Consider the following 13,835-nt stretch of genomic DNA (forward strand, 5'->3'; position numbering starts at 1 on the left):
AGGGCCAAGAACAGAGACAGTAACCCCAATGCAGGATCAGCCATTGGAACCATCCAAAACGGTAATTCACCGCTGGACCACCAAGTTGTTTTATCAACATTCTAACCATATGGACATTTTACCAGTGTCGACATGGTGCCCAACCCCATGTAAACCACTGCGAAAACTGAAACCATATTCCCATTATATTTCTACAACTGATATTTGCTGTTAATATCTGGATTAATGTCCATGTCTTCCTATTATTACTGTAGGAGTGACTGACTTCCGGCTGATCCGGACCAACAGACCACTCACCTTGGCAAATCTCCGCATGTAGTGGGCCACAATAACCGGATCGGGGCATTCCAGCTTCTTAATGATCTCAAAGCTCTGGTTAAGCTGGGTGAAGACGTCTACAACGGAGCAGGAGAACAGGGCGTGCTCGGACGTCTGCTGGAACTACGGGGGAAGCACACACAAACTTATCAATCAAATAGACAGACAAAGCTACAAAAAGCATGCTTAGACTTGTAGTTCCACAGCAGCTGAAACCACACGTTGCCTAAGTCTATTCTATATAATACAAAGAAATAATTCTTCCTATCCATGAAATTACAAAACATATTGCCGGGTAGCCCTGACGCCATCATTTGCATAATCAAGAGAGATTTCCGGAGGGGCACCTGCCTGGCACAAGGGGTTAATCAGCAAATGTGATTCCAGGGGCGAGAGAACCTTTTAGCAATTCTGTTATCCATTAATTAAATCCCTGCTGAGTGCTTTACATTTCTGCTGTTGCCAAGAAAGTACCTGCTTAATATGCTGTGATCGTTAGAGGCCTTTATCACCAATTCACATTCAATCAGTGGATACATAAAAGCATTGCTTCATATAGTATATGTTGTAAGCTCTAATGCAACATCCACAGGAGAGGGCCGGATTCTGCAGGCACTCCATCCATAAAAGGGGAAAGAGCCTGAAAATCTCACCAGCCAAGAAGGAAATGCAAAACCAAGTCTCCCCGCCCATGAGGAGACAGCATCTGCCACCCATAAAGGAGACCGCATCCCTAAGGTTCCCTACCCATGAAGGAGACCGCATCCCCAGAGGCCCATGAAAAAGACCGCATCCCCAAGGCTCCCCTCCCATGAAAGAGACCGCATCCCCAAGGCTTCCCATCCATGAAGGAGACCGCATCCCCAAGGCTCCCACACCATGAAAAAGAGACCATATCTCCAAGGCTCCCCTCCCATGAAAGAGACCGCATCCCCAAGGCTTCCCATCCATGAAGGAGACCGCATCCCCAAGGCTCCCACACCATGAAAGAGACCATATCCCCAAGGCTCCCCACCCATGAAGGAGACCATATTGCCAAAGCTCCCCACCCATGAAGGAGACCGCACCTGCAAGGCTCCCCAATCATGAAAAAGACCTCATCCCCAAGGCTACCCACCCATGAAGGAGACCGCATCCCTAAGGTACTCTGCCAATGAAGGAGACCACATCCCCAAAGGCCCATCAAGTAGACCGCATCCTGAGGCTCCCCACCCATGAAAGAGACCACATTCACCAAGGCTCCCTGCCCACAAAGGAGGCCTCATCCCAAAGGCTCCCCGCCCATGAAAGAAAGTGCATCCCCAAGGCTCTCCATCCATGAAAGAGACTGCATCCCCAAGGCTCTCCACCCATGAAGGAATCCCCATCCCCAAAGGCCCATCAAGCAAACCGCATCCCCAAGGCTCCCCCATCCATAAAGCCGAGACACATCCCCAAGGCTCCCCACCCGTGAAGGAGACCATATTGCCAAGGCTCCCCACCCATGAAGGAGACCGTGTCTGCAAGGCTCCCCAATCATGAAAAATACCTCACCTCCAAGGCTCCCCACCCATGAAGGAGACTGCATCCCCAAGGCTCCCCCATCCATAAAGCCGAGACACATCCCCAAGGCTCCCCACACATGAAGGAGACCATATTGCCAAGGCTCCCCACCCATGAAAGAGACCGCATTCCCCAAGGCTCCCCGCCCACAAAGGAGGCCTCCCCGCCCACAAAGGAGGCCTCATCCCATAGGCTCTCCATCCATGAAGGAATCCCCATCACCAAAGGCCCATCAAACAGATCGCATCCCCAAGGCTCCTCATCCATAAAGCCGAGACACATCCCCAAGGCTCCTCATCCATAAAGCCGAGACACAAGGCTCCACACCCATGAAGGCAAACCACATCCCCAAGACTCCACACCCATGAAGACCACATCCCCAAGGCTCCACTCCCATGAAGACCACATCCCCAAGGCTCTACACCCATGAAGACCACATCCCCAAGGCTCCACACCCACAAAGACCACATCTCCAGGGCTCCAAACCCATGAAGATCACATACACAGGGCTCCACACTCATGAGGAGAATGATACTATATACTTCCCACCCCATGAGAAGACATTATACTGTATACTCCCCACACATGAGTAGACAGTAACCCCAATGCTCCCCCGCACATGATGGGGACAGTAATTAAAATGCTCCCCACTCATTGGAGGGCATTAACCTCAATGTTCCTTTGTATGTGGCAGTTTTGTGCATTGCTCTGAATCGGGTTTAAAGTGCTGGAATGGGATAAATTACTTCCTGAGATGGCCCTTCTGCCCAAACTGGCGATGGCCACATACCCAGGCTCTGCATGAAATGTAAAAGACGTTTGGCAATCCTACAGCTACGCTACAGAGCAGTGTACAATGGGCACTCCTGTAATTATCTGTATATGAGAAGGGACAACTGGTTGTCAGGGAACAATAAGATCTAGAATTACAAATGACTTTCCATTACTTCCTTCACATCAGCCCTTACATCTAATGGTAACTGCCCGAGGTCATTACAGACACCAGTGATCCCCAATTAGAGAGCGGAGCCTCCGACACTGGTCATTGCCTGCAGTGCCGGAGAAATGTCACATTTGATAATATATACAATAAAGGGGACAGATGTACCCCAGCAGCATTAGCATGGGGGTAACACAAAACCCCATTACACATGGGATTTGGTTGATACAGATGGGTCTGGACAGCCCAGGGTCACAGTGGTTACCATTGCTGCCTAACAGCACTGGTGTCATGGCTTCGATACTGGGATCTATCCATGTTTAGTTTGTATGTACTCCCCATTTGTGCAAGGGTTTAGTCACAACTCAGGTAGGTAGGTAGGAGGTAGGAGAAAAGAACCCTTGTGTGTATCTGTGGTAGGGAAAATAGATTGTAAGCTCCACTGGGGCAGGGGCCGATGCGAATAAAAAAAATATTCAACTGTGTCATATGGGCAATGCCGGTCTCTCTCACAGGACTGTCCCTTACTCTAATGGTGGCCCTGTATCTCACCAATGCCGGTCTCTCTCACAGGACTGTCCCTTACTCCAATGGTGGCCGTGTATCTGACCAATGCCGGTCTCTCTCACAGGACTGTCCCTTACTCCAATGGTGGCCGTGTATCTGACCAATGCCGGTCTCTCTCACAGGACTGTCCCTTACTCTAATGGTGGCCGGGTATCTGACCAATGCCGGACACTCTCACAGGACTGTCCCTTACTCTAATGGTGGCCGGGTATCTGACCAATGCCGGACACTCTCACAGGACTGTCCCTTACTCTAATGGTGGCCGGGTATCTGACCAATGCCGGACACTCTCACAGGACTGTCCCTTACACTAATGGTGGCCGGGTATCTCACCAATGCCGGTCTCTCTCACAGGACTGTCCCTTACTCCAATGGTGGCCGTGTATCTGACCAATGCTGGTCTCTCTCACAGGACTGTCCCTTACTCCAATGGTGGCTGTGTATCTGACCAATGCCGGTCTCTCACAGGACTGTCCCTTACTCTAATGGTGGCCGTGTATCTGACCAATGCCGGTCTCTCTCACAGGACTGTCCCTTACTCTAATGGTGGCCGTGTATTTGACCAATGCCGGACACTCTCACACCTCTGTCCCATACTCTAATGGTTGCTGTGTATCCGACCAATGCCAGACACTTTCACAGAACTGTACCTTACACTAATGGTGGCCAGGTATCTGACCAATGCTGGACACTCTCACAGGACTGTCCCTTACTCTTAATGGTGGCCGGGTATCTGACCAATGCCAGACACTTTCACAGAACTGTACCTTACACTAATGGTGGCCGGGTATCTGACCAATGCCGGACACTGTCACATAACTGTACCTTACACTAATGGTGGCCGGGTATTTGACCAATGCCGGACACTCTCACAGCTCTGTCCCTTACACTAATGGTGGCCGGGTATCTGACCAATGCCGGACACTGTCACATAACTGTCCCTTACTCTAATGGTGGCCGGGTATCTGACCAATGCCGGACACTCTCACATGACTGTCCCTTACACTAATGGAGGCCGGGTATCTGACCAATGCCGATCTCTCTCACAGCTCTGTCCCTTACACTAATGGAGGCCGGGTATCTGACCAATGCTGGACACTCTCACAGCTCTGTCCCTTACACTAATGGTTGCCGTGTATCTGTTCCCCTGGATACACAATGAGAGAGTACGTACCCCATCTTTCTTGTCGCGTTCCAGCGCTCCGTGCAGAAATTCCAGGGATACCTCCTCGTTCTCATCCAGCCACTGCATGACAAACTGCTCGAACCACCTGCAGCACACAGACACTGCGTGAAGAGCAGGACGAGACACCAGGTAGCAGAAATAAAATAGGGATGAGTTACATACGCGGGATACTCCGGAACTTTATCCCTCAGAGCCGGCAGGTCCCGCACATACTCGTTAAACAGCCACTTCACCTTGAAGTGCAGGTTCATGTAGTCTGCACTCTTACACAGACGGTGCTTCTCATGTTCTGCCCAGAGAGAGAGAGAGAGAGAGGACAGGGGGTGTCAGGTGCATTCAATGCAGGAGCATGGACCCTGGTGGAGGAGATCCTAGCACTGTATTACCACTAGGGGGCAGCACGGTATTGCATGGTACAGACATCATTCACTTACTTATCAGTAGGGGGCAGCACTGTATTGCACGAGTCAGACACCATTCACTTACTTATCAGTAGGGGGCAGCACTGTATTGCATGGTACAGACATCATTCACTTACTTATCAGTAAGGGGCAGCACTGTACTGCATGGATCAGAAATCATTCACTTATCAGTAAGGAGCAGCACTGTATTGCATGGTACAGACATCATTCACTTATCAGTAGGGGGCAGCACTGTATTGCATGGTACAGACATCATTCACTTACTTATCAGTAAGGGGCAGCACTGTATTGCATGGATCAGAAATCATTCACTTATCAGTAAGGAGCAGCACTGTATTGCATGGTACAGACATCATTCACTTATCAGTAGGGAGCAGCACTGTATTGCATGGTACAGACATCATTCACTTATCAGTAGGGGGCAGCACTGTATTGCATGGTACAGACATCATTCACTTACTTATCAGTAGGGGGCAGCACTGTATTGCATGGTACAGACATCATTCACTTACTTATCAGTAGGGGGCAGCACTGTATTGCATGGTACAGACATCATTCACTTACTTATCAGTAAGGGGCAGCACTGTATTGCATGGTACAGACATCATTCACTTATCAGTAAGGAGCAGCACTGTATTGCATGGTACAGACATCATTCACTTATCAGTAGGGGGCAGCACTGTATTGCATGGTACAGACATCATTCACTTACTTATCAGTAGGGGGCAGCACTGTATTGTATGGGCCAGAAACCATTCACTTACTTATCAGTAGGGGGCAGCACTGTATTGCATGGTACAGACATCATTCACTTACTTATCAGTAGGGGGCAGCACTGTATTGCATGGTACAGACATCATTCACTTATCAGTAGGGGGCAGCACTGTATTGCACGAGTCAGACATCATTCACTTACTTATCAGTAGGGAGCAGCACTGTATTGCACGAGTCAGACATCATTCACTTACTTATCAGTAGGGGACAGCACTGTATTGCATGGTACAGACATCATTCACTTACTTATCAGTAGGGGCAGCACTGTATTGCATGGGTCAGACATCATTCACTTACTTATCAGTAGGGGCAGCACTGTATTGCATGGGTCAGACATCATTCACTTACTTATCAGTAGGGGCAGCACTGTATTGCATGGTACAGACATCATTCACTTACTTATCAGTAGGGGGCAGCACTGTATTGCATGGGTCAGACATCATTCACTTACTTATCAGTAGGGAGCAGCACTGTATTGCACGAGTCAGACATCATTCACTTACTTATCAGTAGGGGCAGCACTGTATTGCATGGGTCAGACATCATTCACTTACTTATCAGTAGGGGCAGCACTGTATTGCATGGTACAGACATCATTCACTTACTTATCAGTAGGGGGCAGCACTGTATTGCACGAGTCAGACATCATTCACTTACTTATCAGTAGGGGCAGCACTGTATTGCATGGGTCAGACATCATTCACTTACTTATCAGTAGGGGCAGCACTGTATTGCATGGGTCAGTAATCACTCCCTTACTTATCAGTAGGGGGAAGCACTGTATTGCATGGGCCAGTAATCACTCCCTTACTTATCAGTAGGGGGCAGCACTGTATTGCATGGGCCAGTAATCATTCCCTTACTTATCAGTAGGGGGCAGCACTGTATTGCATGGGCCAGTAATCATTCCCTTACTTATCAGTAGGGGGCAGCACTGTATTGTATGGGCCAGTAATCACTCCCTTACTTATCAGTAGGGGGAAGCACTGTATTGCATGGGCCAGTAATCATTCACTTATTTATCAGTAGGGGGCAGCACTGTATTGCATGGGTCAGACATCATTCACTTAATCATCAGTAGGGGGCAGAACTGTATTGCATGGGTCAGACATCATTCCCTTACTTATCAGTAGGGGGCAGCACTGTATTGCATGGGCCAGTAATCATTCACTTATTTATCAGTAGGGGGCAGCACTGTATTGTATGGGCCAGAAACCATTCACTTACTTATCAGTAGGGGGCAGCACTGTATTGCATGGGCCAGTAATCATTCACTTATTTATCAGTAGGGGGCAGCACTGTATTGCATGGGCCAGTAATCATTCACTTATTTATCAGTAGGGGGCAGCACTGTATTGCATGGGTCAGACACCATTCACTTAATCATCAGTAGGGGGAAGCACTGTATTGCATGGGCCAGTAATCATTCACTTATTTATCAGTAGGGGGCAGCACTGTATTGCATGGGTCAGACATCATTCACTTACTTATCAGTAGGGGCAGCACTGTATTGCATGGTACAGACATCATTCACTTACTTATCAGTAGGGGCAGCACTGTATTGCATGGGCCAGTAATCATTCACTTATTTATCAGTAGGGGGCAGCACTGTATTGCATGGGTCAGACATCATTCACTTACTTATCAGTAGGGGCAGCACTGTATTGCATGGGTCAGACGGATTCAGTACGGAATTCCGGCAGTCAAAATACAGACGCCGGAATCCCGACCGACGAAATACCGACAGGGGGGGCCCATGGATCCCCCCCCCCCCCCCCCCCCCGCGGGCTCGCTGCGCTCGGCATGCAGCGGGCCCGGTGCCTTGCTACGCTCGGCACACTACTTTATTCTCCCTCTATGGGTGTCGTGGACACCCATAGAGGGAGAAATTGCCGGCGCTGCGGTGGTCGGGATTCCGGTGTTGATATTCGACCGCCGGGATTCCGACCGCTGAGATTTTGACTCCATCCGGGACAGACATCATTCACTTACTTATCAGTAGGGGGCAGCACTGCGTTGTATGGGCCAGTAATCATTCCCTTACTTATCAGTAGGGGGCAGCACTGTATTGTACAAAAAGAACTCACACAGTGTAAACACAACCCAAGGGTTAGAACGGACAAATGAGACCCGTGGCGACTGTCAGGAGAGAGTACAAGCGACTTTATGAGCCTGGGCTGATCTGTGTCGGACAATATAAACCGTACACAGCGACGGACAAATAATGAAAGGGACTGCAATAAAAAAAAGGAAGAGTCTAAAGTTCAATATTGCTAAATATTACAGCGCTGTCTGTGTGGGAGAAAGCTGTAGGGGTAATTGTACTCCTCATGGACAGGGGGGGTGTGCCTATACTGGTACAATCACTGCTTCCTTCACCTCATTACGGACAAACCCCAGACAGAGGCCACACGGGCCGCACACCAGCTAATTACATCTCCGCACTGCCAGACAGGAGAACAGCTACAGTGCTATACCAGGCTGGGAGACACGAATACCACAGGCGCACTAACGAGTCACACTGCCCTATACATTTCACTCATACTCCATCAGTGTCTCTCCAGCTGCTGTGGAACTAAAAGTCCCAGCATGCCCCTTTCAGCTCGTAAGCACATTGAAACATTCCTACTGTAGGGAATAAAAGAAAGTGTGAGGGAACCAGGCGGCAGATGAGGTTGTGAAGCCTTGTCATTTCTAGGTGGCTAATAGGCAAGCGTTATATTACTACTGTACCCGTAGCTACTGGCGGAGTGGCATAGCATCTATAGGCCGCAGTATGATATAGTCTAGTAATACAGGGTGTCCGAGGGCTCCTTTACTCAGTGCTGCGCATGCCGCCAGTTTGTTTTACAGAGATGGCGGATATTTCTGGTGTCCGCACAAACACGACGCCCGAACCTGCGTGTCTAACACCGTAATGAGAGAGACACGTACCTGTGCTGGAATTATTCCCAACCGGCAGAGAGTGGGTCACAGGTCCCCTGGACCACGACCGCACCCACTGTCCTGGCAGAGAGGAACCAAGTACGTCGCAGTGTGCCATCATCTCTTATAGGACTGCCCAGGGAATGGCATTATGCCTGGTAACAGCGGGTTCCACAAATGGGCAACGTTCTGCTACATGGATGGGAGATCACAGTGGGCAAGGGCGTGCTTCACAGTGGAGCAGAATGATTTGGGGGGAGAAAGGAGGTCACCCTTATAGCATAGACCACATAGACCACCAATGTGACCATATGGGGGACACAGCGCAGCCAGTAACCGCTAGCAGGCGCAGGACACAGCACTCAGTAACAGAAGTACACAGGACACGGCCGTGCATGAGGGGCTGCCCGTGCCCAATCTAACAGCTAGCTATACGTGGGAAGAGAACCCACGGGTATAATCTAGGTAAACTGTGCTCTTACCACCAAAAAAATGGTTCATGCGGATTCGAAAGACGGCAGGCGCTTGTGATAAGAGGAGAGAAAGGAATAAGCCACAGAGCGTCAGAGGGGGGAGGGGGGGGGAAGCCAGGAAAGCGGGTCTCCCGGTATCAGGATACTATCTGTCCCTCACAGTCCCCGCTACAGAGCGTCACAGAGGTGCAGGGGGGACAGGGGAAGCCAGGAAAGCGGGTCTCCCGGTATCAGGATATTATCTGTCCCTCACCGTCCCTGCTACAGAGCGTCACAGAGGGGGAGGGGAGACATCGGGAAGCCAGGAAAGCGGGTCTCCGGTGTCAGGATACTATCTGTCCCTCACAGTCCCCGCTACAGAGCGTCACAGAGGTTGGGGGGGGGGGGGGGCAGGGGAAGCCAGGAAAGCGGGTCTCCCGGTATAAGGATACTATCTGTCCCTCACAGTCCCCGCTACAGAGCGTCACAGAGGTTGGGGGGGGGCAGGGGAAGCCAGGAAAGCGGGTCTCCCGGTATCAGGATACTATCTGTCCCTCACAGTCCCCGCTACAGAGTGTCACAGAGGTTGGGGGGGACAGGAGAAGCCAGGAAAGCGTGTCTACGGTGTCAGGATACTATCTGTCCCTCACAGTCCCCGCTACAGAGCGTCACAGAGGTTGGGGGGGGGCAGGGGAAGCCAGGAAAGCGGGTCTCCCGGTATAAGGATACTATCTGTCCCTCACAGTCCCCGCTACAGAGCGTCACAGAGGTTGGGGGGGGGGGGGGGGCAGGGGAAGCCAGGAAAGCGGGTCTCCCGGTATCAGGATACTATCTGTCCCTCACAGTCCCCGCTACAGAGCATCACAGAGGTGCAGGGGGGGACAGGGGAAGCCAGGAAAGCGGGTCTCCCGGTATCAGGATACTATCTGTCCCTCACAGTCCCCGCTACAGAGTGTCACAGAGGTTGGGGGGGACAGGGGAAGCCAGGAAAGCGTGTCTACGGTGTCAGGATACTATCTGTCCCTCACAGTCCCCGCTACAGAGCGTCACAGAGATTGGGGGGACAGGGGAAGCCAGGAAAGCGGGTCTCCTGGTGTCAGGATACTATCTGTCCCTCACAGTCCCCGCTACAGAGCGTCACAGAGGATGGGGGGGGGGGGACGGGGACAGGGGAAGCCAGGAAAGCGATTCTCCCGGTGTCAGGATACTACCTGTCCCTCACAGTCCCCGCTACAGAGCGTCACAGAGGTTGGGGGGGGGCAGGGGAAGCCAGGAAAGCGGGTCTCCCGGTATCAGGATACTATCTGTCCCTCACAGTCCCCGCTACAGAGTGTCACAGAGGTTGGGGGGGACAGGGGAAGCCAGGAAAGCGTGTCTACGGTGTCAGGATACTATCTGTCCCTCACAGTCCCCGCTACAGAGCGTCACAGAGATTGGGGGGACAGGGGAAGCCAGGAAAGCGGGTCTCCTGGTGTCAGGATACTATCTGTCCCTCACAGTCCCCGCTACAGAGCGTCACAGAGGATGGGGGGGGGGGGGGGGGGGGACAGGGGAAGCCAGGAAAGCGATTCTCCCGGTGTCAGGATACTACCTGTCCCTCACAGTCCCCGCTACAGAGCGTCACAGAGGTTGGGGGGGACAGGGGAAGCGGGTCTCCGGTGTCAGGATACTATCTGTCCCTCACAGTCCCCGCTACACAGCGATATATACCTCATACATCAGCGGATGAGGGCTCATTAATGTAATCACTTTCTGAGGCCCAAATCTTACAGCGCCTCTGGCCAGGACTGTGTGCCTCGCACACGGATAAAACGAGTAGGTGGTACCAAGCAGCCAGTGACTCCGGTATGACCACATTGTTTCCTCATAATTATGGCCTACACTGCAGGGGAAGCTTCGGATTCACATGTGCCCGTCAACTCCTGCCTCCTGTTCTGTGCCCAAACCTGGTGTAACCCATAGCAATACCCCATTTCCTAAACTGCGCTAAATAAAAATTCACAGGATCTGATTGGCTGGTACGGTTTACACTGTTTTTTTTTTTTAAATAATATACCAATTTTCGCCCAAAACTACAGGGAAAGAAGCTAGGAAGGGACAGGAAATGGGATTAATAATGCATATATGTAACGTACAGCATATAAATCCCCTATATATAACCTCTAAAATATAATGCATGGTATGTAGCTCAGCTACGGCCTAATGATACACACAAATGTGTTTCTTCTACAGCGAAGCCTACAAACATTTACCTATCCCCCCGAGAACTTACCACTCAGCCAGTGGAGACAACTTATTTTATCCAAGACTTGGATATTGGAAGTGAGAGAGAAGAAAGAGAATTACTGCAAGTCCCCGGCTGCCGTTCTACATGTCACATGCCAGCTCGTTGGTTTGCAAAAGCAAACTCCTTCTTTAACTGCAGGTGGGGCAGATGTGCAGAGGGTTAGATTTGGGTGAGTTATTGTGAAGGGTAATCACTGAATGCTTTATTCATACACTGCAATTTAGATTTCAGTTTGAACACACCCCACCCAAATCTAACTCTCTCTGCACATGTTACATCTGCCCCACCTGCAGTGCAGCATGGTTTTGCCCATTAAAGAAGGAGTTTGCTTTTGCAAACAACCAGAATCACCCACCAACCCAGGGAGGGGGAACCTTAGACCCTCCAGCTGTTGTTGTACTACAAATCCCAGCATGTCCTGCTACATTTGTATTATTTGGCTATGCTAAAACTGTTGCAGGGCATGCTGGGATGTGTAGTTTAACAACAGCCTGAGGGCCGAAGGTTCCCCATCTTTGCACTAATCCATTCTGTCATCACTCAGCCCGATTTCCTGGCAAGGTAGCGCCCAACATCAGCGCTACACTCGAAGCAGCTTTTTGCTTTTGTTAAGGCACATTTATACCAATATCGTCTGGCACGCCTGAATAATTTGATCATCGAAACATGTCTGCCCATTTTATCCTGTGTGGCCAAGACGGTCACGCCCTGGACCTCGATATTACCAGAGTCTGCCGCCCCCCCCCCCCCCTACCTGTCCACTCTGCCTGTGGGGGGTGGGGTACAGTCGCGCTGATCACCCCCCGTATCTGCCCCGAGGGCGCAGGTGCCCCATCATGTGTGACGTTTGGTGCCACAGTTTATCTAGTACACAAGTATTTGCACAATTACACCAACTTGGTGAACAATGTAGGCATGTAAAGTTCTCTGCTCTATACCACCGCACCACCTGTGTCGTGTTTATAATGCCAGGTGTATGACAAACTGGGATTAATAGGAATATTTGTGGGCATTAAGCATGCAAGGAAAGTAATCCCAGCAGGAGGTGTGTGGGCACAGGCTGTCCTCATTCCATACAAATGCCACCCTCAGCCCGACATTGCAGCCACAGCAAGTGATTCATTAGCCAAGCCACCTACAGCTGGCACCAGCACCGTACAGGCGATGTGATTAGAAGTGGCTCTGCCGCTATCCCGGCCTGTGTCACACTAATCAGACAATTACCGCTACATACACTGCCCCTTGTGCGACCTCCGGCTGACTCATATGTAGGTCGGGGAGAAAGGAAAAATGAAAGGAACTTTCTGTGGGAGGCAGAAGGTCCACGGCTGACAGACACGATACAGGAGGTCGTAGGGTCTCCCGCACACGCGGCGAGAAGAAATGATTCCATCAGCCTTGTACCAGCGCAGCCCAGAGCACCTCTGACCCCGTTCATCTGTCCGCCGTGTTCTGCAGGAGTTACTCCATGGAAGCTGATAATCACCTGTCACCTGCTTGTCTTCTCCTAAATGTTCCGCTAACAGGAAAAACCCAAACAAATGCTAAAGCAGATTTACCTGTTGGCACCTGGCTTGCACGTTACAGTGTTTATCAGCCGGGCAGGGAGCTCGCCCACCACTCTCCGGACTGTCAGGGGGCCACCATAACCCTGAGGATGGTCAGCGGGCCGCCCACCACCACACTCAGGACCGTCAGGGGGCCCGCCCACCACCACACTCAGGACCGTCAGGGGGCCCGCCCACCACCACACTCAGGACCGTCAGGGGGCCCGCCCACCACCACACTCAGGACCGTCAGGGGGCCCGCCCACCACCACACTCAGGACCGTCAGGGGGCCCGCCCACCACCACACTCAGGACTGTCAGGGGGCCCGCCCACCACCACACTCAGGACCGTCAGGGGGCCCGCCCACCACCACACTCAGGACTGTCAGGGGGCCCGGACACCACCAAACTCAGGACTGTCAGGGGGCCCGGACACCACCAAACTCAGGACTGTCAGGGGCTACAGCCTTTACCCCAAATGTGTAATGGGTTCAGTCTCTCTTGTCCTGTGATTCTCTCATGGCCGGGTATCCCCTATGTCTACTCTCCTGAAGATGGACTCCTCCACTATCATGTTTGTTTAAGAAAGTGTCTCAAGCCATATAATATACTGGGACTACCGCACAATAACAATCAATATTACATGTACATAATAAAATTGACTGCTGATATAAAAATGATGTCACAAGATTGGAATGTAATAACTAGAGACAGGATTATATGCACCATAAAAAGCTTGAAATATGCATGCAAATATGCATGAAAAATACTTAAAATATGCATAAAAAGTGTTAAAATATGCTACTTATTTATTTAAAAATCAGCATAAAATTAGTTGCAAATAAACCTCAAAAATAGGCCCACAGCATCTGCAG

General features: G+C 50.9%; 1 protein-coding gene across 6 annotated transcripts in view; it reads right to left on the reverse strand.

Moving 5' to 3' along the window:
- Positions 1-13,835, reverse strand: part of UNC13B (unc-13 homolog B) — a 314,963-nt gene that overhangs the window by 24,871 nt on the left and 276,257 nt on the right. For 5 of the 6 annotated variants that reach the window (XM_083155406.1, XM_083155407.1, XM_083155408.1 and 2 more), the window contains 3 exons: positions 4,716-4,842; positions 4,542-4,638; positions 298-441 (listed from right to left, as the gene is read on the reverse strand). In XM_083155406.1, coding sequence (XP_083011532.1) covers positions 298-441; positions 4,542-4,638; positions 4,716-4,842 — 368 coding nt within the window. Of the gene's footprint in view, positions 1-297; positions 442-4,541; positions 4,639-4,715; positions 4,843-13,835 lie in introns of those variants that run through there. The other variant, XR_014453376.1, reaches the window with a different exon arrangement.

This window comes from Crinia signifera, chromosome 1, assembly GCF_055691185.1.
Source record: "Crinia signifera chromosome 1, ASM5569118v1, whole genome shotgun sequence".
Lineage (NCBI taxonomy): Eukaryota > Metazoa > Chordata > Amphibia > Anura > Myobatrachidae > Crinia > Crinia signifera.